Genomic DNA, 22279 nt, shown 5'->3' with positions numbered 1-22279 from the left:
TTTTGGCACAGTACAGTTTTAACTGGCATTTGTGGATGTAACTACGTATTGTGGTACTTGACAAAGGTTTGCCAAAGTAGTCCTGAGCCCATGTGGTGATATCGCTTCTAGATGAATGACGATTCTTGATGCAGTGCCGCCTGAGGGATTGGAGATCACGGTTGTTCAGCTTAGGCTTGCGCCCTTGTCCTTTACGCACTGAAATTCCTCCAGATTCCTTGAATCTTTTAATTATGTTATGCACTGTTGAATGTGAAATATCCAAATCTCTTCCTATCTTTCTTTGAGGAACATTGTTTTTAAACATTTCAATAATTTTCTCACGTATTTGTTGGCAAACTGGCGATCCTCGGCCCATCTTTGCTCATAAAGGATTAGACCTTTCTTGGATGCTGCTTTTGTACCAAATCATAATTACAATCACCTGTTGACATCACCTGTTTCAAATCACATCATTATTTAACCATTTTACCTCATTTCTAGCCCTAAATTGCTCCTGTCCCAACTTTTTTTTAAATGTGTTGCAGGTGTGAATGACAGGAAAGGATGCATATTTACAAATGACATGAAGTTGACCAGACAAAACATGAAATATTTTGTGTTCATATTGTCTGCAATGAAATACAAGTCAAAGTAAATTTAGAAATCACTTCTTTTTTTTTTTTGCGTTTTCCATACTGTCCCAACTTTTTCTGATTTGGGGTTGTACATTTTTCTGGCAATCAAATGAAGGCATAAACATTATTTTTTTTAATCTTTTAATCATATGAAATTAAACAATCTTTTATTTTAAAAATGTTAGTTTTAATTATAATTTACTATTATTAGTGTTAGTATTATTATTACATTGATGTAGCTAAATTCTACTGTACAACAGTAAAATATCACATAACGATTTTTTCAAATTAAACCAAACTTTTATTTTGACAGGTTGCTGTGAAGTTTCTGTGTGTTTATATGATATAATGATAGTTTTTCTCAAATGAAAATAAATGCTCATGTAGTGACTCTGGAGATGAAGTTCATTCATTCATGTCCTCATATAGTGAGGCGGCAGAGGCTGAAAAAAACACTGCGAGCATCACATGTGCTTCAGTGTGTGTGGCAAATGAAACTCATTCACACAGAGACACGCAGAACATCCAGGATTCATATTTAAATAGTCTTTTTGCGGTTTAATATTCACAGACACTAGTCTATATCACAATTTAATTTAAGTGTACAGACCTGCTTTTTATTTATTCATCAAAATTTTTAAAAGATTCCGTCCGTGTTTTCCACATTGCGGAAATCACAGGGCTCTAAACCTAAAGTGTGAATTTTGGTTGAAAGTTAATGTTAAATGACAAATAAAATCAATATGACATCAATAATCAATGTAATTCTTCATAGTTAATTTTGCCTCTTTACCTGGTTCCAGCCAAGACACAACCCATTCAACAGCGTTCCAATAGAGCTTGATTTTGAGGAGACTGATATCCACTTTACATCGGGACCTGGACTCAGGAAATCAATACACAGGGGCTCTGACTCACAAGGTTGATGTGACAACTTGTTGTATAATGTTCATTTGTACTCAGAAGTTTTAAGAAACTTGTAATGTTTTGTGTTCTCCCTTGCTTACAAGTCTCACATTTGCAGTAAAACATCAGGAAGCAAGTAACAGTGAAGTTAATAGTGAGGTCTCTAACACCATACAAAACGGACCTCCAGGTCAAAAGCCTGTGCCAAAGAAGAGAACAAAAATCAACAAACCCCAGAGCTCTATCTCAGACAGCACCAGCTCTGTGTCCACCCAGAGCATACCCAGCCAGCGTGTGTCCACCACAGCAAGTTCAGGTATCAGGTCTCCACCACCAAGAAGTATCCTCAAACACAGCTCAAATGAGCCCACTCTCAAGAGCCAACTGCGCCAACCAGTTGTATCCCTAAGCCATGTTTGCAAAAACAGCAGTCAAAAAGAATCTAGACTTTCTCTGGGAAGTACAGAGGAGTCCGGTAGCAAAACTGAAAACAAGGAGCCATTTAGCTCCCCTTCACCACTGAAGTTGCCAAAGTCACGTTTACCAGTGAGAGCCTCATCGCAGCTGATAAACCCTCCGCTCGGCTTACAAGAGAAGCCAAAGATACAACCACGTCTAAGTCTGAAATCTATCACAAGAGCAGATGATGGCAAGAAAGCAGAAGAACCTCTAAAACAAAGAAGAGAAACAAATAGTTGCCTTCCTCAATCACCCAGTATGGAATTAGAGGGCCAAAACCCTTCTGGTGCAATTTATCTTCCTCGTGAGAATGAAATGTTTGCATTGACTGACAACTCTAAAAAGCCACTGGATGAGATCTCTGCCCCTCAACCTACACAGCACAAATCTGGGAATGGGGAAAATCAAATGGCCCAGTTTCCAAAATTGGAAGCAATAAGAACTGAAGAAAATATGAGGAAAACTGCTGTTGGTATGATCCATACATTTTTCTTTTCAAGATTTGTTAAAGGAGTAGTTTGCCAAAAAATGAGAATTATGTTATTTACTCATCTTCATTTCAAATCTGTATGACTTACTTCTGCAGAACACAAAGATCAGGCTGAATTCAAATACAGTATAATGGCAGAACTGGGATGCAATTAAATGCTTAATAAAGCACTTCATGATGTCAGCACAATATACACATGGCTCACCAATCAGTTTCCAAGTGTGCTGATCAGTTTTGGTGAAAAACAACCTGATATTCAAGCAATTGTACATTCATCCAGCTTTTCATACTCCAGTCCAGTAGGTGGTGAGAATGCTCACCTGTTTCTGCTGCTTCAGCGTACAAGATACTACCACCTACAGTTGTGGTCAGAATTAATGCGACCCCTGGTATATATGATTAAAGATGGCTGTAAAAGAAATCTGCAATGTTTATCCTTTTGTTCTTTCATTTAAAAAATCTAACCTTTCATTGAAGCAAAATAATTGAAAGTGTGTGTGTGTGGGGGGGGGGGGGTGTAAGAAAATAGCTAAACAAAATAGCTAAAGAAAAATAGCTAAAGCATTGAAATAGCTAAAGCTAAACAGCTAAAGCATTGAAAATCCCCATTTCCACCATTAGGGCAATAATTAAGAAGTTACAATCAACTGAAGATGTTATGAATCTGCCTGGAAGAGGACGTGTGTCTATATCGCCCTAATGCACAGCGAGAGTTTGAGTGGACAAAGACTCTTCAAGGATCACAGATGGAGAACTGCAGAGATTAGTTGAGTCTTGGGGTCAGAAAGCCTTCACAACATCTAACAACCCCTATAAATCAAAAGGTTGTTTGGGAGGGTTTCAAGAAAAATCATACTCATCCAAAAACAAACTCCAGCATATTCAGTTTTCAGACACGACTGGGACTTCAAACGGGAGCTGGTTCTGTGGTGAGAAGAAACTAAACAAGTATATTTTTGGCAGCAAACACATCAGATGGGTTTGGTGCAAACAGAGATATAAAGTACCCCATGCCCACGGTTAAATATATGGCTGGATCTTTAATGTTGTTTTTGCTGGAGGTCCTGAACATCTTGTTCAGATATGATATCATGGATTCTAGCAAATACCAACAGATAAAAATTTAAAAAACCTGACCGCTAGAAATCTTATAATGGGCAGTGGTTGAATATTTCATCAGGACAATGATCCAAAACAAACATCAAAATCATCACAAAAATGTTCCACTGAGCACAAAATGAAGCTTCTGCCATGGTCGTCCCAGTCCCCTGACCTGAACCCTATGTGTGGGCTGAACTGAAGAGAATCTGAAGGATCTGGAGAGATTCTGTATGAAGGAATGGTCTCTGATCTCTTGTCTCTAAACTCATCAGGCATTATAGGAGAAAACCCAGAGCTGTTATCTTGGCAAAAGGAGGTTGCAAAAAGTATTTAATAAAAGGGTGCCAATAATTATGGCCAACGTGTTTTGGAGAAAAGCATTTATTTCATAATGTGATTTACCCCCACTTTCAAGTGTTTTACTTCAATGAAAGTTTAGATTTTTGCTTTTTTTTTAAATGAAAGATCAAAGGATAAACAATGCAGATTTATCTTTGATCATATTTACCAGGGGTGCCAATAATTGACCACAACTGTATATGGAAAATTCACTCAACTAGATATTCCTTACATTTCCACTGTTGTGTTCTGCAGAATAAAGAAAGTCATACAGGTTTGGAATGACAAACAAATTTAGTAAATACATAATTTTCATATTTGGGTGAAATAATCTTACATTCAGATGAAAATCAAATAATTGTTTTGAATCAAATGATTGCTTATAATAGCTGCTTGAAATTTAAAATGCTTTTGTCATTCAATGCTATTCTATTTGTCTTACAGGTCAACAATTTCCCAGTTCCCTCAACCTAACAGATACATTCAATAACACAGATGTCTCTTCTGACTGTGAGACTAACCGCAACCCTCTTGTCTTGAACATAAAACAAAAGACTAATAATTCAAACCAGGAAAATGCCAAACAGGAGGTCATGACAGATGAACACATTTCGACACCTACTGATGAACAAGGAGATTCCATTGCCAAAGTTCTTGAGTGGTTTAGCAGGAGCTCAGACAGCAGTGATAGGCTTGATATAGAGAGCAGTGTCCATGAGGACATGGAGGAGGACACCAAGATCGATGACCTAGACTTTGAAGATGAGATTGATCAGAGATCCAAACCAAGGGATAATGTGTACTTGATCATACCACGGCAGAGTGAAGAGGTTCCATCAGAAGTCGATACGATATTTCTACAACAGACTGATTGGGGAAATGAACAAAGTGTTGATGAGCCTCCCCAGGACATTACAAAAGAACGAAGATCTGAATCTGCCTCTCATAAAGAACCTCTCATCAGGAAGCCTTCAATTGACTCTGCTCTAACTGCAAACAATGTCCCTCCAAAGATCTCAGAGGTGAATATTTCTGTAGGTGGGATAGTCAGTCAAAATGAGAACAAAACAGAAGCTTTTGTCAAAAGAGAGGAAGTGACCAAAGTCAAACTGGAAAACATTGACATCAAGCAGACTCCGCATCAGCCAAAAGAAAGACCAGGTGCTGAAGAGAACCAGCGACCAAAAATTGCCAATTTGAGATCATTCTGGGAGAAAGAAAACATTGGTCCAAAGATTTTGATCAGCAAATCTAGTGCACCTGAAAAATGTCTCCCTAGTGATGTTAGCAGAAAACCGACTGAATGTTTAGATGACCAACAGAGAAGATCAGAAGAACAGAGCTTGAAATTAACATCTCCAGGACATCAGAAAAAAGAGACAGTTTTGGAAGATTTAGACCTTGAACTTCTAAGCAGTGCTAACACCATCTATACACCCCAAGTACCCATTGTTACAGATGAATCAAAACCACCATTGATATATGCTAATCAGAAGAATGAACAAATACTTGCAAGCTCTCTGTTAGACAAAGTAGCTACACTTCCACGTTTAAAATCATCTTCACCATCACTTGACAGTGGATCCTTGCCAGCGGGTCAAAATGGCGACAGCATGGGAGGCACCATTAGCACACACAGTAGTGACGCAGATCACACCTCTCCAAAAGAATTAGAGGCAAAATCAAGAACTGCACCAAGAACAAATCAAGTGCCTTTTGTTAAGCAGAACTCCCAGCAAGAGAACATGGCAGAGAGGATCAAGCAACTTAAGTCCTTCTGGGAGAAAGAATCTAAAACATCAGCAGCAGCAGCAGCTCAAATCAGATCGACTTCTACTCCTCGACTGAACCAAAGATTTACAAAGTCTGAGTTTGATCTCAGAACAATAGGTACAGAGTATGATGATGATGATGATGATGATGCTGAGGACAGTACTTCGGCCAGAGGTAGATTGTCTCCCAATTTCCCTGTGCTACGGAAGGATAAACCTGTGGTGATGGATGGTATGAGCACTTCACAGTTTAAGAACCTCCGTGACTTCTGGGGAAGATCACCTACAAATCCTGGACAAAGGTCACCGGTCCTTGAAAGTGGAATTCAGAGATCCTTAAATCCACAAAGTCCAAATGAGAGAGCCAATGTCAAAGACTTTGTTAATGAGAGCCAGAATGGTAAAACATCCTCACCAGCCAAAACTAGAGCATTCCAGTCTCCTACAAAGAAGAGGATTATGTCAAGACAAGAATCTGGAACAAAAACCGATCAGTCGAATGGAGTCCCAGGCGAAGCAATACCCCATGGAGTGTCTCATTCTCTTCAGGCACAGAAAGGCTCTCAGAATGCTTCAAAAACCACAATGGTACCTAAACCTCAGGCTGGTCAAGAGTCACGACCTCAGCAGGGTAGAAGAAGCAGCAAAGGCAGTCTGAATGGAAAAGCAAATGCCATGCGACGTGCCACCAGCATGTTTTCAGTGAACACTGAGTTTGAAGAGCAAACCCAGGACTCACATCTTCAGTCCAAGAAGTCTCATGGTCCCAATATGCAACAGGTCAAGAAGACACCAGAGGCTAACATTACACAGTCCAGGAAAACACAAGAAGCTAGCTTTACCATGCCAAAAACATCCCCAGAAATCTCTTGGAGAGACAGAGACAAAAATACTCAGAGAAGACCATCACGTACCTCAGAGGATTCCGACTCTCAACCTCTTGCTAGATCTTTCATTCCACGGGACTACCAACATTACCTTGGAATTACAGAAGACAGAAGTATGTATGCTCCACCTCCAGTTACAGAGCAGGTCGACAATTTTATCTGCACTTCATTTACGTCATCTCCAGACTGCAGCTGTAAGTGTTCCCCAGTGAAAACCAGTACTCCAGTACAGGGTTCCCCCGACCTCCAAACCAGGAGAGGGAGCCTGGGACGCCACTCAACCACACAAACTGATAGAAGTGCCACTAACCGTGAGTTTGAAGCTTTTTCTCTCATCATCCTGTACAGGTTTCTCAAACTTTTTTTAACCAAAGACCCCCTTTCATATATACTTGGAATACAATGTAAGATAAAAGTGTCTGTCAAATGCATAAATGTATTTTTTTAAACACATTTTACATTTACATACTTGTCAATTCATGCATTCCTTGGGAATTGAACATGACCTTGGTGTTGCTATCGCCATGCTCTATTGTTTGAGCTACAGGAATACAAGCTTTATCAACTGCCAGGTGTAAATCGTAAATCTGATTGCTTAGAAAATGAATAATAGTTTAATACTTAGGATTAATGATTCAGAAAAAGTACCTGACCATAAGAACGAAACATGTATGTGCATTCATGAGAGATTATCGAACGGTGTTGTAGTGTTGTATAAGATTTTTCCACAGCTTTCCTTTCAAGTGTTAAATCAAACAGATATAAGTGCTCACATTACATAATAGCACAAAAACTGGAAACACAAGTTCTCTCACGAACACATTCTTCTTGCTTGTTGAATTAATTCTGTATACCTTTATTGGATCAAACTGCCCCTGTTAAATCTTGCAGGTGAAAACGAGAGTCCCATTCTCAAAGCTTTGAGACAAGCTTCATCTAGACCTGTGTACCATAAGAGCATGGAAGACATCAGCACTCTTCCTAGTGAGCATCAATCCTCTATCATGTCAAACACTTTAAACTGTAACAGAATATAATTTGTGTTATTTATCATTTGTTTTTTAGTTAAAAGTACCAAATCTATATTTAGCTCTTATCACACAGTAACACAATGCTTCTTCCAGAGTAAAACACCTTATTGTTTGGCTCTAAATGGAGAGTTCAAGTGGTAACAGAATCTGTTCTACTTTGTCATTGTAATCTCTTCTCTAAGGACAAGACCAAAAATTCAAACAAACAAATGACTACATGCAGGACAACTATGATGGCAAGTCTCAAACTTAACTTCTCATGTGTTTTATATTCAGTTTTTATATTTTAAGATACTAATCTCACATCTAGTTGCATATTTATTTGCTTTATTCTGCTGTCTTGTTTAAGTCTTAGTTGCCCAGACTTCCTTCGCGACCTCAGACCCAGAGCACCTGAAGCAACTCAGCAAATCAGTGCCCTCATTCCTACAAAAAGAAGTTGGTTCATTTGTCAATTTTATCTAAGATAAATGGCCAGGGCCCTCATTTATCAACGGTGCGTACGCACAGATTTGTGCGTAATGAGTACGTAAGAACAGTTTCACGCAAAGTGTGGGATCTACCAAATTGAACTTATATGTTGAAATGTGTGTAAATATAAGCACACCTCTGAGCAAGCATGCTTACGCAGAGAATCTAGTGGTAGAATAGCGACACTACACATCACAGTTTGCATTAAGCAATCCACATATGTCCTGTGTTTCCTTTAATTATAAAACACTTAATATATAATTTTTGTAGTTTTAAACATGATGCGTAATTGGTGTCAAACCCTATAAAAGACAGCTGTGAAAAATATTGGATGCAATTATTTCCTTGGCCCCAACCAACATCCAGTTCCCTTACCGAAATCCTCAACAAGCCGAAATAAAATGGGGCTTTCATGCTATCGCCAGATTCCCAAACATAATTGGAGCCATAGACTGCACCCACATTACCATAAAAGCACCATCAACCAACGTATTTAATAATGTAAACCGAAAAGGGTTTCATTCTTTTAACATGCAAATCATTTGTGATGCAAATTTGTTGTTGTTAAATGTCATTGTGCGACTTGAAGTTCTGTGTTTGTGAAGTTCCTCTTCTTTGCTCCCTTTGCCACTATTGCGGTGAGTAAAAAACACAATCACGTGATTTTTAAAAGGAAGTGTTGTCATTGGAAGCGTTTCCGAATGCTAATGACCGTGAACGAGCATGGTACTTACGCACATGCGGGATTTATCAACAATGATTGCTTACTCATGTGCGTAAGAACTGTGTCCGCACGTTTGATAAAAACGGATCTTAGTGTACTTAGGCAGATTCTAAATTTCATTCGTAGGACAAAATATAGACATTTTTCTGCGCACTGTTGATAAATGAGGGCCCAGGTCACAAAAAAATGTGTGGCCCTCAAAATGTCTGCTGATGTCCTGTCTTTTTAGAGTGATGACGGAGAGAGCGACTCAGAGAGCAGTTCCCACAGCAGCGCACCACAGTGGAATAATAGACAATTTACTAACCTCAGCAACTACTCTGGCTCCACCTCTCTTTCATCTGTATGTTTATATTCAATATTAACATATATCGGCCGATATTGATATGGTGGCTGATATATTGTGCATCCCTACTTAACGATTTACCAAGTTCTTGCATATACTATAAGATACTACAGGGAGTGCAGAATTATTAGGCACGTTGATTTTCTGATCATATTTTTTTTCCAGGCACATTTGACCAATTCCAAACCACAGTAATCCTAATAACTACGATTGATTTAGTATTTAATAATGTATAAGTGATATATAATTGTTCATGAAGGCTGGAAATGAAAATCACCTTATATTCAGGTGTGCAGAATTATTAGGCATGTTTTCTTTTACAGATAAATTGAGCCAAAAAAGAGATTTAACTCAGACTGAAAAGTCAAAAAGTATTAAATGCCCATGAGAAGGATGCAATACTAATGCAATAATAGACATTGCAGTTAAGGCATGACCATTGGACAGTGAAATGCTCGTTGGGTCAGCAGGATCTGACAAAAACAGGTGGTGAAGAAAAGACACCTGTTAACTGCAAAAGAATTAAGAATTAAGGTGAAGAATTAAGGGGGAAATCATCAGGAACCCTTTAGTCTCCAGCGCCACCATCTTCCAGAGCTGCAACCTACCTGGAGTCTCCAGAAGTGCAAGGTGTCAGGATCTCAGAGACTTCAGTTAGGTAAAGAATCCTAAAAAATGACCCCCACTAGATAAGAATCACAAGCTGAAGTGTTGTAAAATACATGAAGAAGGTTTTACTCTTGAAGGACCAGCACCACATCCTCTAGTACCACTGTTTGAAGAATTCATCTTCCAGAATCTGGCAGTACGTTTTGGGAGTTCATTTTTAGTCCATCTCTGCAAAACGGACTTCAGGATGGACTAAAGTGAACTCCCAAAACGTACTGCCAGATTCTGGAAGATGAATTCTTCAAACAGTGGTACTAGAGGATGTGGTGCTGGTCCTTCAAGAGTCACTCTCAACCTATCTGTCCATAAAGCCTATAAAAAAACCTTCTTCATGTATTTTACAACACTTCAGCTTGTGATTCTTATCTAGTGGGGGTCATTTTTTAGGATTCTTTACCTAACTGAAGTCTCTGAGATCCTGACACCTTGCACTTCTGGAGACTCCAGGTAGGTTGCAGCTTTGGAAAATGGTGGCGCTGGAGACTAAAGGGTTCCTGATGGTTTCACCCTTAATTCTTCACCTTAATTCTTAATTCTTTTGCAGTTAACAGGTGTCTTTTCTTCACCACCTGTTTTTGTCAGATCCTGCTGACCCAACGAGCATTTCACTGTCCAATGGTCATGCCTTAACTGCAATGTCTATTATTGCATTAGTATTGCATCCTTCTCATGGGCATTTAATACTTTTTGACTTTTCAGTCTGAGTTAAATCTCTTTTTTGGCTCAATTTATCTGTAAAAGAAAACATGCCTAATAATTCTGCACACCTGAATATAAGGTGATTTTCATTTCCAGCCTTCATGAACAATTATATATCACTTATACATTATTAAATACTAAATCAATCGTAGTTATTAGGATTACTGTGGTTTGGAATTGGTCAAATGTGCCTGGAAAAAAAATATGATCAGAAAATCAACGTGCCTAATAATTCTGCACTCCCTGTATACAGTAGTATATACTCCATATCTATATGCAAATGTGCTCCAGTAAATGATCCCACTTGCCTCAGATATAAATCATGAAGCAACATCCATAGCCAAGTTTACTTCCATAATCTGACAGAATCCAATGTAATCCAAATGAAAAAGGATATTCAATAAAAGTAACGTTATCCTGGAATGTAATTTCTCAGAATATATTTTATCTTTAGGAATAGAAGCATCATTTTGCTTAGGTACAATGATTAATTATTCACAATAAAACCAGAAAATTTACTTAGAATTCAAACAGACGTTAAGCACATTGTACTGGGAATGATTCCATATTGTATTTCTAATACCCTCAGGTTAGCGGCAGTGTTGCAAGCGTGTACAATAGTGACTACAGCAGTGTTGACGTTCAAGGGAGCATCCAGTTTTCACTAAACTATGTGCACAAGTTGCGGGAGTTCCATATCTTTGTTGTTCAGTGCCAGAATCTGGCAGCAGTGGACACGAAGAGGAATCGATCTGACCCGTAAGATCGCACTCTTAGTACCACCCACCTTTTTCTCCTCTAAATAGATCTTTTCTCCATACAGAACTTGTGCTTTTTTTTCTAGGTATGTTAAGAGTTACCTCATACCTGATTCTGCCAATTTGGGGAAAAGAAAAACCGCTGTGAAGAAGAAAACTCTGAATCCTACATACAATGAGATTCTTAGGGTAAGGAAATCACTGACAGAATAAGTGAGGACCAGTGGTCGTATTTTTATTGGAGTAAGCAGTCACGTGTTTTACACATTTAATAATTACAATATTTGCTGATCAAGTAAATGGTTTGATATATGTGCACATCACATTTCACACTGTTGCTGATTCATGAATTGCGTAATGTTTCATAATTGTACTGTTAATTTTTAGCTGAAATGTCTATGATTGGCTGTTAAATGGCCGGTTCAATTGCGACAGCTTACCCCATATAGTGTGATAACATGCCCCGCTATTGGGTGTTCACCCTCGGGTTTTCCCTCCAGACCTGTTGCTGTCTCCGTTTCCATCACAGTCTAAAATACTGTGAATATTAGGCAAATTAGTCCAAATTAGTGATGTAGGACTGCGTGAGACTTTCCAATTCCTGCCGGATTTGTCCTTAATTTCGATTAATAAAGCCTGAACCTCTTTGTTGCTCCATTGGTCGTATTTTTAAAACTCCATTATTGATTTGAATAGCAACTATTAAACTCCATAGTAGATTTGAATGCTCTGCGACAGACTTTAAAAAATGGTGGTTGAAATAAAATGCTGTGTGTAGTCAACCAAACAAAATGCTGCGTGAACTCAACCAATCAGCATATTCAGAGCCCAAGTCCCACCCCCGAAAGTACCTGAACTTTGGAAAAGTACTACCTCACAAGCAGGGATTTCCTAAGGGGTACATTTTTACCCGGAAGTTCATTTAGACCCTGGTCCCTGCGGTCGAATTACGGAGTACCACCCCAAAGTCCCTAGTTCCTGGGGAAAGTTTCTGTGGTGGAGACGCGGCTTGTGTGTCTACACAAAAATTTCCTTGAAAAATAACCATAACATGAGAAATATTAATTGGAGTAATAAGCGACAACTATAACTAACTAACCCAGTCTCCCCTATATGCATCATACCAAATGCCTAGTAATCTTTGTTAATTTTATTATTCGATGCATACAGTACAGAGTCCGAATGGAGTACCTGATGTGCCAGGTCCTCAACCTTTCAGCATGGCACAATGACACATTTGGTCGTAACAGCTTCCTGGGTGAGATAGAGCTTGACCTTTCCTCATGGGATTTTAACGACACCGAGAGGAAGCTTTTGCCTCTTAAACCAAGGGTACAGTATGAATCTGTCCATTTCTCTTAGGTGGAACTTTTGATGCAAATCATTTTTCAAGTTAAAATACTTAATTAATGAAAAATACAAATACACCATCTCTCTTGATTCCAGAATTTCTTCTCACAGAGCACAAACAGCCTCCAGCCATCTGACTTAAGAGGACAGATGAGACTGGCCATACGTTTCCTGCCTCAGATCTCCCACTGTAAGGCTCCACCCTTTACAATCATTTACTAATTACAATACAATTCACATACACAGCTTATACAGAAAGACTGCACTTTATGTCACAAATAAAATCAAATGTCACAGATTTGTCAATTGATCTGCGTGAGTGTTTATTTTTTAATCCAGCAAAGGACATTCCTGGCTCTGGTGAAGTGCATATCTGGGTCAAAGACTGCAAGAATCTCCCTCTTATCAGAAGTCCAACTATTGATCCATATGTAAAATGGTATTATATTATGATTGCATTGTATTATTGTGATTTTTTAATCATTATTTTTTTTTAAAACATCTTACTAATCAATTATGAATAATTTCAGACCCTGAAATAGTAGTTGCCTCTCAGCTACAAGCTCATCTCTAACAATCTTGCTAACAATCTTCTTGATCCCTATCAATCTGGCTTTCGGTCAGGCCACAGCACTGAAACGGCATTGGTAAAAAAATGACTAATGGCCTGCTAATGTCTGCTGATTCTGGTTGTTTTACTGTTCTCATCATGCTTGCTTAATAGCAGCCTTTGACACTGTATCTCATCACAGACCTCTCGGCCATCAGCTATCGGCATCATGGGTAGTGCTTTATCTTGGTTTATATCATATCTCACTGATAGACAATTTTTTATTACTATTCATAACTTCAAATCTTCTCCGTGTTCTCTCTCTCTCTCTGGGTGTTCCTCAAGGCTCTGTTCTTGGACCACTTCTGTTCAATATTTATTTGTTACCTCTTGATCGTTGTTATGCCGATGACTTGCAAATTTACATATCAGCTCGCTCCGTCTCTGCTCTTCCTCTGGACTTATTGAATACCTGTAATTTCTGACATTAGAATCTGGTTAAATAGCAACTTCCTAAAAATGAATAATGATAAAACTGAGGTTATTGCTTTAGGTCCACCATACATTTAAAAATAAAAAAAGTCTGAACTGAGTTTATCCATTGATGGGGCTACACATTAACATCTCATACTATTAAAAACCTGGGTGTAACATTTGATTCATCGCTTACATTTCAATCTCATATAAGTTATATTACCAAGACTGCATTCTACCACTTTCACAATATTGCCCGACTGTGACCTGCTCTCAGCACTAAAGACACTGAAACTCTAATTTATCCTTTGATAACCTCTCGTCTCGACTACTGTAACTTGCTTCTTATTGGGCTGCCCGCTTGAACAATCACTAGAGTCATCAATCTGCCAAAGTCAAGAAATATGATCACAATACCCCTTTGCTCTACAATCTACATCGGTTACCTGTTTATGTCCGTGCATTCAGTATAAAATTCTCTTGTTAACTTTTAAATGTCGTCATGGACTTGCTCCCCATTATTTTTCTGAACCTCTGCACTGTTATTCTCCTCCTTGCTCTCTCCGGTCATCTGACTTAAAACTGCTTACTGTACCTCGTACCTCGTCTTTCATCAATGGGTGGTAGATCATTCAGTGCTGTGGCTCTAAAACTCTTTTTCTACAGAACTTCTACTATATCCTCATTCAATTCACAACTAAAAACATATTTTCTTACAGTATTTCCAACCTTCCTCTGTTTAGGCCCTGTCCCAAATGGCACACTTCATATGCACTTTCGGTCTTGTGGACTTACAATGGTTGCCACGTGCGCGTGCGTGTCAGTTAAGCCCACGAGACCATAGGGTGTCCCATTTGTCATTTTAGGTCTCAGAAGGGTGCCCTTTGGGGTTGATATGCGCCCTCGATGCGCACTTCTGCCGAGCCCGCACTGGTGCAGGTTCCACAGCGGACTTCTTCCCGACAGTCACAGTAGCGTTACATCATGAAAGTGCGGACTCATAGGAAGCCCGCAAGGGTTTAGGGTGCCATTTGGGACAGGGACTTAGTGTACTGCTGTTTAGTTACTATATTTGTATGTGTATATGGATATGTATGTACATTATAATGTATACTAACAGTGGCAAGAAAAAGTTTGTGAGCCCCTTAGAATCTGTGAAAATGTGAATAATTTTAACAAAATAAGAGGGATCATACAAAATGATTGTTTTTTTATTTTTTATTTTGTGCTGTCCTGAATAAGATATTTTACATAAAAGATAAAAAAAAATTGCAGAATTTATAAAAATGACCCTGTTCAAAAGTTTACACACCCTTGATTCTCAGTGCTGTATGTCGTTCCCTGGATGATCCACTGCTGTTTTTTTGTTTTGTGATGGTTATTCTTGAGTCCCTTGTTTGTCCTGAGCAGTTAAAGGTGAACTATGTAGGATTTTTGCAGTAAAATATCCAGAAACCACTAGGCCAGTGTTATATATTTTGTTCAGTTGAGTACTTAGAATATCCCAAATGTTTCCAACTATTTGTAAATCGTGAGAAATTGCTATTTTAACCAAGGAACCGGGACGTGTGAGCTATGCGTTTGAGGGAGTCGCCTGTCGATTGCGTCATATCTGTGTCACCCTCGGTTTCCGGTTTTATTCAGTGAAACACTTTACTCTCACTGCAGTGTGAACAAGTGTCATAGCAGCCGCCGAGCGAACGTCAAAACTTCCTTTTCAACACACTCAGATATATCTAATACAATAAACAGAGTTGAGTTACCTCACTCATGACTGGAAAAGAGGAAGTGGCGCCGGCAACCGTGTCATAATAAAAGTCCCACCGGCGACTATGCCATAATAACAGTCCCGATCTTCAATCGCTCCTGCGGCCTTGCTCAGCTCCACAACACTCGGTCCTGCTCTGCTTCAGACTACAGTAATGTTAATAATCGCATCCATGAACATGATTTCTGCCCGAGTCCTATCCTGACTCTTTTCCACCGGCTGTGATGTGAAGACCACATGTCCCAAGATTCTGCGGTCAAACGTGCCGTCATCAAACTACGCCTTTGTTTTGAACAGGCGACCTCTAGTGGACGGAAAAGTTACATAGTGTAGCTTTAAACATTCTTCAGAAAAATCCTCCAGGTCCTGCAAATTCTTTAGTTTTCCAGCATATTTTGCATATTTGAACCCTTTCCAGCAGTGACTGTATGATTTTAAGATCCATCTTTTCACACTGAGGACAATTGAAAGACTCAAACACAACTATTTAAAAAAAGGTTCAAACATTCACTCATACATTACAATTCTTTTGAACAGGATGATGTCCACATTTTTCTTATTTTGTTTAAATATATATATATATATATATAATTTAGTTCTGCCCTTCGGAAGCATCAGAAGATACTTACATGTTTTCCGGAAGGCAAATTAAGTACAATTTACCTTGATCTTCAAACTCAAAAAGTTTTCACCCCCGGCTCTTAATGCATCATGTTTTCTTCTGGAGCATCAGTGAATGTTTGAAACTTTTTTAATAGTTGTGTTTGAGTCCCTCAGTTGTCCTCAGTGTGAAAAGATGGATATTTTTGTACAAATTACTCAAATTTTCACAGATTCTGCAAGGGGTTTTGCATATTTTTTCTTGCCACTGTATTTTTCTCCTTGTATAGCAACCTTGAGCTTGGGAAAGGCGCTTTATAAATAAAAATGATTATTATTTATGATTATTATTATTATATTACCACTAAGTAATCATTGTTGAATTGTTTACACAGCTTTGTACTCCCTGACACCAGCAAAAAGAGCCGTCAGAAGACTCGGGTGCTGAAGAGAACAACCAACCCCATGTTTAATCACACTATGGTGTATGATGGCTTCAGGGCAGAGGACCTAAAAGAGGCTTGTGTGGAGCTTACTGTTTGGGACCGGGACCGTCTAGCCAATCACTCGCTTGGAGGCCTGAGACTCGGCCTGGGCACAGGTGCAGTCCAATGTTGGGATCTTTGTGTGTTCTTAGATCTAGAAACAATAATAAAATACATATTAACACAAATATATATATATATATATATATGCATTTAATAAGTCAATCTCGCTGTACAGGCAGGAGTTATGGAGTACAGGTGGACTGGATGGACTCTACAGCAGAGGAGGTGGCTTTATGGAGGAGAATGATGGAATCTCCCAATGAATGGGTGGAGGGATTGTTACCACTGAGGATAGTAACAGCAGCCAAAAACACATGGAAATGAGACTACAGTGACTATTATCAAAGTCCACATACAATATCTTGCATTTGTTATAATTTATACTAAAATAGATTAGGTTTAAGAAAGACATTTCGGTCTCCATTACACCTGGCATTAACATGAGTTTCTTATCCAGATAGTATCGTTTATTCTTCAGCTGGATTTCATCTACATTTTCACTTCAATGGATGTCCAGTATGACTGAACAGAGCTCCGAACTTACCCACACAAAATGGAAAATGGCACTTACACGTTACATGAGAGATCATTTACCAAATTAAAAATACCAAAAGATAAAAAAGGTTAAAGAAAATGGCAAATGCAATGTCCAGAGGTGGATGTTAGGGTAATTTTTCTAATATTATCTATTTTTTAAGAAGTTGCTGAATTATGGAGCTAATGAAAAGATTACATGTATAATGAAACTTTGAAAAATCCCAAATTCATAGCACCACAAAAAAGTTTTGGGGATACACCTGATAAAATACCTTATAAAATAGAAATCTTATGAAAAGTGATTAATAAATAACTGTTTATAATGCAGAAGTTATTTTTTCTTGCTGTGTCAAAAGTATGGTGTATGGTGACAAATGTTGAAGTTGAGAAGAAGCTGCTGAATGAATGAGATTACCTGAAAATATTATTTGTAAACTTTGAAAAAGCCAAAATTCAAAGCACCACAAAAAAAAATGTTTAACCAGGAAAGGAGGAAGATGCAAAAAGTGTGTAATGCAATCTTGGAATTTGTCACCAAGGAATCAAGGATATGTAAAATGAGCTGACGGTGACTGCTTTATATGAGAAATACGCATGTACTAACGTCGTAGATATACTGTACTACAAGCAAAATAATGCTGGATACACCTGATAAGATACTTTATAAATCATCAGAAATCTTATGAAAACTGATTAAATAAACAGAAAACTGTTTACAATGCATGAGTTCGTTTTTCTTGCTATATCAAAGGTGTGGTATATGGTGACAAATGGTGCCCTCTGATTTATATGATATATGTAAATCACTTCTACATGCATGGAATACCTGGATGAGCTACAACTCCATCTGACTACCAAAGAAAGTGAGACACACAAGAAGCACACAATATGAAAATCTGCTACCTTTGTTCATGGCTCAAATCCAGACAGAATTGCTTTTAAGCTCAACTGCACCATAAATCTACATTCGTGACAGTGATGGCTGGCTAATGGCACCACAAGAAAATTCATTTAGTCAGAATAAATGGCTGTTTTTAAATGGCTACCGAGCACTTTAGTCAGGAACAATATGAAACTTCTGATCGCTAGCACCACCTAGTGAAGAGAGTGCGGTTTATCACATGCATGTACTTATAATGGCATATTATTAGTACATGCACATTATATATTTACACAAACCACAACATCGTATCATCATCCATTTAAACTCGATCTTAGTGCTGCGTTCGATACTATAGATCTCAAAATACTCTTAGATCGACTTCAAAATTACACTGGTGTTCAGGGACAGGCATTAAACTGGTTTAGATCATACTTATCAGACCGCTACCATTTTGTCTGTCTAAATGGGGAAAAATCAAAGATAACGTCAGTAGACTATGGGGTGCCGCAAGGATCCGTGTTAGGCCCTCTGCTATTCTCAATATATATGCTGCCACTTGGTAATATTATAAGAAAACATGGAATTCATTTCCACTGTTATGCTGATGACACTCAATTATATATTTCATCACGACCAGATGAAAACGCTAAATTATCTAAACTGACAGCGTGTGTTGAAGATATTAAATACTGGATGACGTGTCATTTTCTGCTATTAAATTCAGATAAAACGGAGGTATTACTTATTGGTCCAAAAAACTGCCCACAAAACCTCTCACAATACAACTCTAACTTGGAAGGATGTCCTGTCACTTTATCCACTACAGTAAAAGACCTGGGTGTTATATTAGACCGCAACTTGTCTTTCAAAAATCATATTTCATGTTACAAGAACGGCATTTTTCCACCTTAGAAACATTGCTAAGCTACGTAACATGCTATCTATTTCTGATGCAGAAAAGTTAGTTCATGCATTCATGACCTCGAGACTAGATTACTGTAATGCTTTATTAGCTGGTTGTCCTGCATCCTCAATAAACAAGCTACAGTTGGTCCAAAACGCAGCTGCTATAGTTCTTACTAGGTCAAGAAAATATGATCATATAACACCAATTTTATCATCTCTACACTGGTTACCTATTAAGTTCCGTATCAATTACAAAGTATTGCTACTGACCCAGGGGCGCCGCGCCGCTAGCAATTTTGGGCCCTATGAAAGAATATGAGGTTGGGCCCCCTACCGCACCTATTCCACATCAAACATACAAACCAAGATAGCTATCCAAAATCTAATACTGACCTATTAAACGAGCTCGCTCTTTCCGCTTAGCGCTGCTCGCTCAGCCCAGAATGCCCTTTGTGATATGCTGGTTCGAAAATATGTGAAATAAGTAGGGCTGTCCCCTACTAAAGTTTTTTCTATAATCTACTAGTCATTTAAGCTATTCGTCCACTAAGCACTTTTATTAATTGAAGAGAATTCTAAACCATATCCAAATGAGCACTGCGTAATATAGGCTTTTACCCTATTGCGCACTCATGAAGCTTGCCACAAAGAACCAGCAAAATAATGATTATGAATGTGTCAAAAATAGCGAGGAGACATTTTAATTGTTTATTAATAAACTCTAGAGTTTTCTGTGTCAGTGTCGGCTGACGATGCTGATTTGCCATAATAAATAATTTCTGACCCACTCCATGTCTTCCGACATCTTATTATGTGTCCTTTCTTACTCATGCTGTTCACTTTTCATAATCAACATAGATTAAATAAAAAAAATTACATAATATTTAAACATAAATATGAAACTAAATACATTTTCTTAATGGCTACAACAAGTATAGTAGCCTGCAGTAGACTCTTTGGTAGATTATAAATTTATACTTTTTTAAGACATTACTACTAGGCCTACTAATAAAACCGATCTCTGGGGGCCCCAAAAGTGCGTGGGCCCTTAGAATCGTCCTAACTTTCCCTCCCTTAGCGGCGCCCCAGTAACTGACCTATAAAGCCCTAAATGGTTTAGCTCCAGTGTATTTAACGGATCTTCTATCGCCCTACAATCCATCGCGCTATTTAAGATCACTAAACTCGAGGCTTCGTGTCATTCCTAGGATATCTAAGTCCACTAAAGGAGGGAGGGCATTTTCACATTTAGTTTCTAAACTCTGGAATAGTCTTCCTGATATTGTTCGAGGTTCAGACTCACTGTCCCAGTTTAAAACTAGATTAAAGACGCATCTCTTTAGCCAAGCATTCACATTATAATTACCTTTTATACTACAGCTAATTCGGATCAAAAGCATTAATATTCTAAACAGCAGCTATGCTAATTATTTCCCATCTGCTTTTCTGTTGTTATCTCGGGACACTAGTCCCGAGGTAACTAGTTCGTCAGCTCCAGTTTGTATCCAGCCTCTCATGGAGACTTCAGATGCCCCAACACCTGTGAAGAGACGACTCGACACCTGTGAAGAGACGACTCAATGCCAGCGTTGTTATGGCCTAAAATTAATACATGATTGATTAACTTTTTCTAACATTTTTCTTTAACATTCTCTTTCTAACATTTTTCAATGTACATTTATAAAATGCACTTTCCTTAAAGCTGCTTTGAAACAATGTGCATTGTGAAAAGCGCTATACAAATAAATTTGAATTGAATTAAACGAACGGCACTTGAAACCAATTGAACATCACAGAGGCAGTACTGAATTGGACTTGTATTACATGACAATTGAATTCTGTCAATGCATTCAAATACAATGCACCACTATTGAAATCTTGTGCAAAGAGCCTCAGAATAGAGGAGGTGAAACAGGGTCACGCTCACAGAACAAGGGCTCCGGTGAGACTGGAGAGAGGCGCAGAGCTGTCTGATCATGTGTCTGTCTCGTCACTCTTTCCTGTATCAAAGGACTAGATAAAGCGCATCAAGCTCCCCACAGACTTTCATGAAGTGCAAAGAACTTGTGTACCCGTGGGAAAGTTATTTGGGCTGAAATTCACAGAAGTGTGACTTCTGAATGTTTGCCCTCTTGACCTACATGCATTGATATAATCGAAATATACAAAGTCAGAATGCGTCAATTATTTTCAAAAATAATTTTGGAAAAAGATATTTAAAATAATGCTAACTCGAAGATGGGAACCAGTCAATTTAATATTCGGATGCTAATGAAAACAAGTCCGCAATCTGAAATTAACAGGAAATTTAATTGGAAATTAAAAGGCTTAAAGGCGAAATTAAAGGCAATAACTGCATATTCTGCAATCCAAACAAAGATGTTACTTAAATCAGCATTAGTTTTTAAATTCAGTGTAAAGAAAAAAAATCTTTACCAGTGAAATTCAATAAAATCAAAGTATATAATTGTTCCAAAATGTTAAATCAAATAATGTTTAGTGCAACGAAAAAAACTAAGATGCTACAGCAGGTGCTTTTTAAATCAAATTAAGTCAATGTAATTTTAAGGTCAAATAAAAGGTAACACTTTAGAATAATGGTCATTAGTTAACATGAGTTAATGTATTAACTAACATGAACTAACTATGAGCAGTACATTTGTTACTGTATTTGTTCATATTTGTTAACGTTAGTTAATATAAATACAGCTGTTCATGGTTTGTTCATGTTAGTTCACAGTGCATTAACTAATGTTCACAAGATTTTAATAATGCAGTTATCTCTCATTAGTAAATGTTGAAATTAACATTAACTAATAATGAACTGCACTTATAAAGCGTTTATTAATCTTTGTTAATGTTAACTAATGTAGTTAACTAATGTTAACTAATGACCATTATTCTAAAGTGTTACCAAATATAAATTATCATCCTATAGGCTACAGAACTGATAGTAGGCCTATTTCATTTCTAAAATGCATGCATGTTCTTCTTTAGGCTACAAAAAGAAGTATTTCGGCTTTTTCACAAGTTAGTCTGTTTCGTTCTCATCAGATCCAACACGTGAGAATCTGAGCTGAACAAACGCTCTATCTACACTTGTGCAGGGCGGAGAGGTAAGCTCGCGCAACTTCAGCTCGCGCAGGAGAGCGGCTCTTCATTCCCTTCAGCGTATCTCGTCTCTTCGCTCAGTTATCCATGTTCCGTTTGTAACACACAAGTGACATGTTCGCGAACGGCGTATGTGCACGCGGGCGCACTTCCGGATAAATCGGCAGAAAAATACAAAGAAACCGGTTCCGGTTTTTGGCCGGTCAACCGGTGCATCCCTAGACGGTTTAGCAAATTGAGGGAACTAAGTACATCGTCCGTATGATTTAACAAATCGAGGAAA

The 22279-nt window shown here is 38.2% G+C and overlaps 1 protein-coding gene across 3 annotated transcripts in view; it reads left to right on the top strand.

Annotated features, from left to right (window-relative positions):
• sytl2b (synaptotagmin-like 2b) overlaps nucleotides 1-17817 on the top strand; it is a 31923-nt gene extending 14106 nt beyond the window's left edge. For 2 of the 3 annotated variants that reach the window (XM_079823021.1, XM_079823022.1), the window contains exons 6-19: nucleotides 1421-1538; nucleotides 1642-2454; nucleotides 4357-6882; nucleotides 7463-7555; nucleotides 7785-7838; nucleotides 7952-8040; nucleotides 9027-9140; nucleotides 11101-11270; nucleotides 11356-11458; nucleotides 12440-12601; nucleotides 12716-12809; nucleotides 12959-13058; nucleotides 16407-16612; nucleotides 16735-17817. In XM_079823021.1, the coding sequence (XP_079679147.1) occupies nucleotides 1421-1538; nucleotides 1642-2454; nucleotides 4357-6882; nucleotides 7463-7555; nucleotides 7785-7838; nucleotides 7952-8040; nucleotides 9027-9140; nucleotides 11101-11270; nucleotides 11356-11458; nucleotides 12440-12601; nucleotides 12716-12809; nucleotides 12959-13058; nucleotides 16407-16612; nucleotides 16735-16883 (4791 nt within the window). In that variant the 3' untranslated portion in view covers nucleotides 16884-17817. The remainder of the gene's footprint in view (nucleotides 1-1420; nucleotides 1539-1641; nucleotides 2455-4356; nucleotides 6883-7462; nucleotides 7556-7784; nucleotides 7839-7951; nucleotides 8041-9026; nucleotides 9141-11100; nucleotides 11271-11355; nucleotides 11459-12439; nucleotides 12602-12715; nucleotides 12810-12958; nucleotides 13059-16406; nucleotides 16613-16734) is intronic. The other variant, XM_079823023.1, reaches the window with a different exon arrangement.
• The last annotated feature ends 4462 nt before the right edge of the window (nucleotides 17818-22279 follow it).

Source organism: Gobio gobio, assembly GCF_949357685.1.
Source record: "Gobio gobio genome assembly, chromosome: 8".
NCBI lineage: Eukaryota > Metazoa > Chordata > Actinopteri > Cypriniformes > Gobionidae > Gobio > Gobio gobio.
The sequence above is the reverse complement of the archived record's forward strand: the minus strand, read 5'-3'. Positions and strand labels throughout refer to the sequence as shown.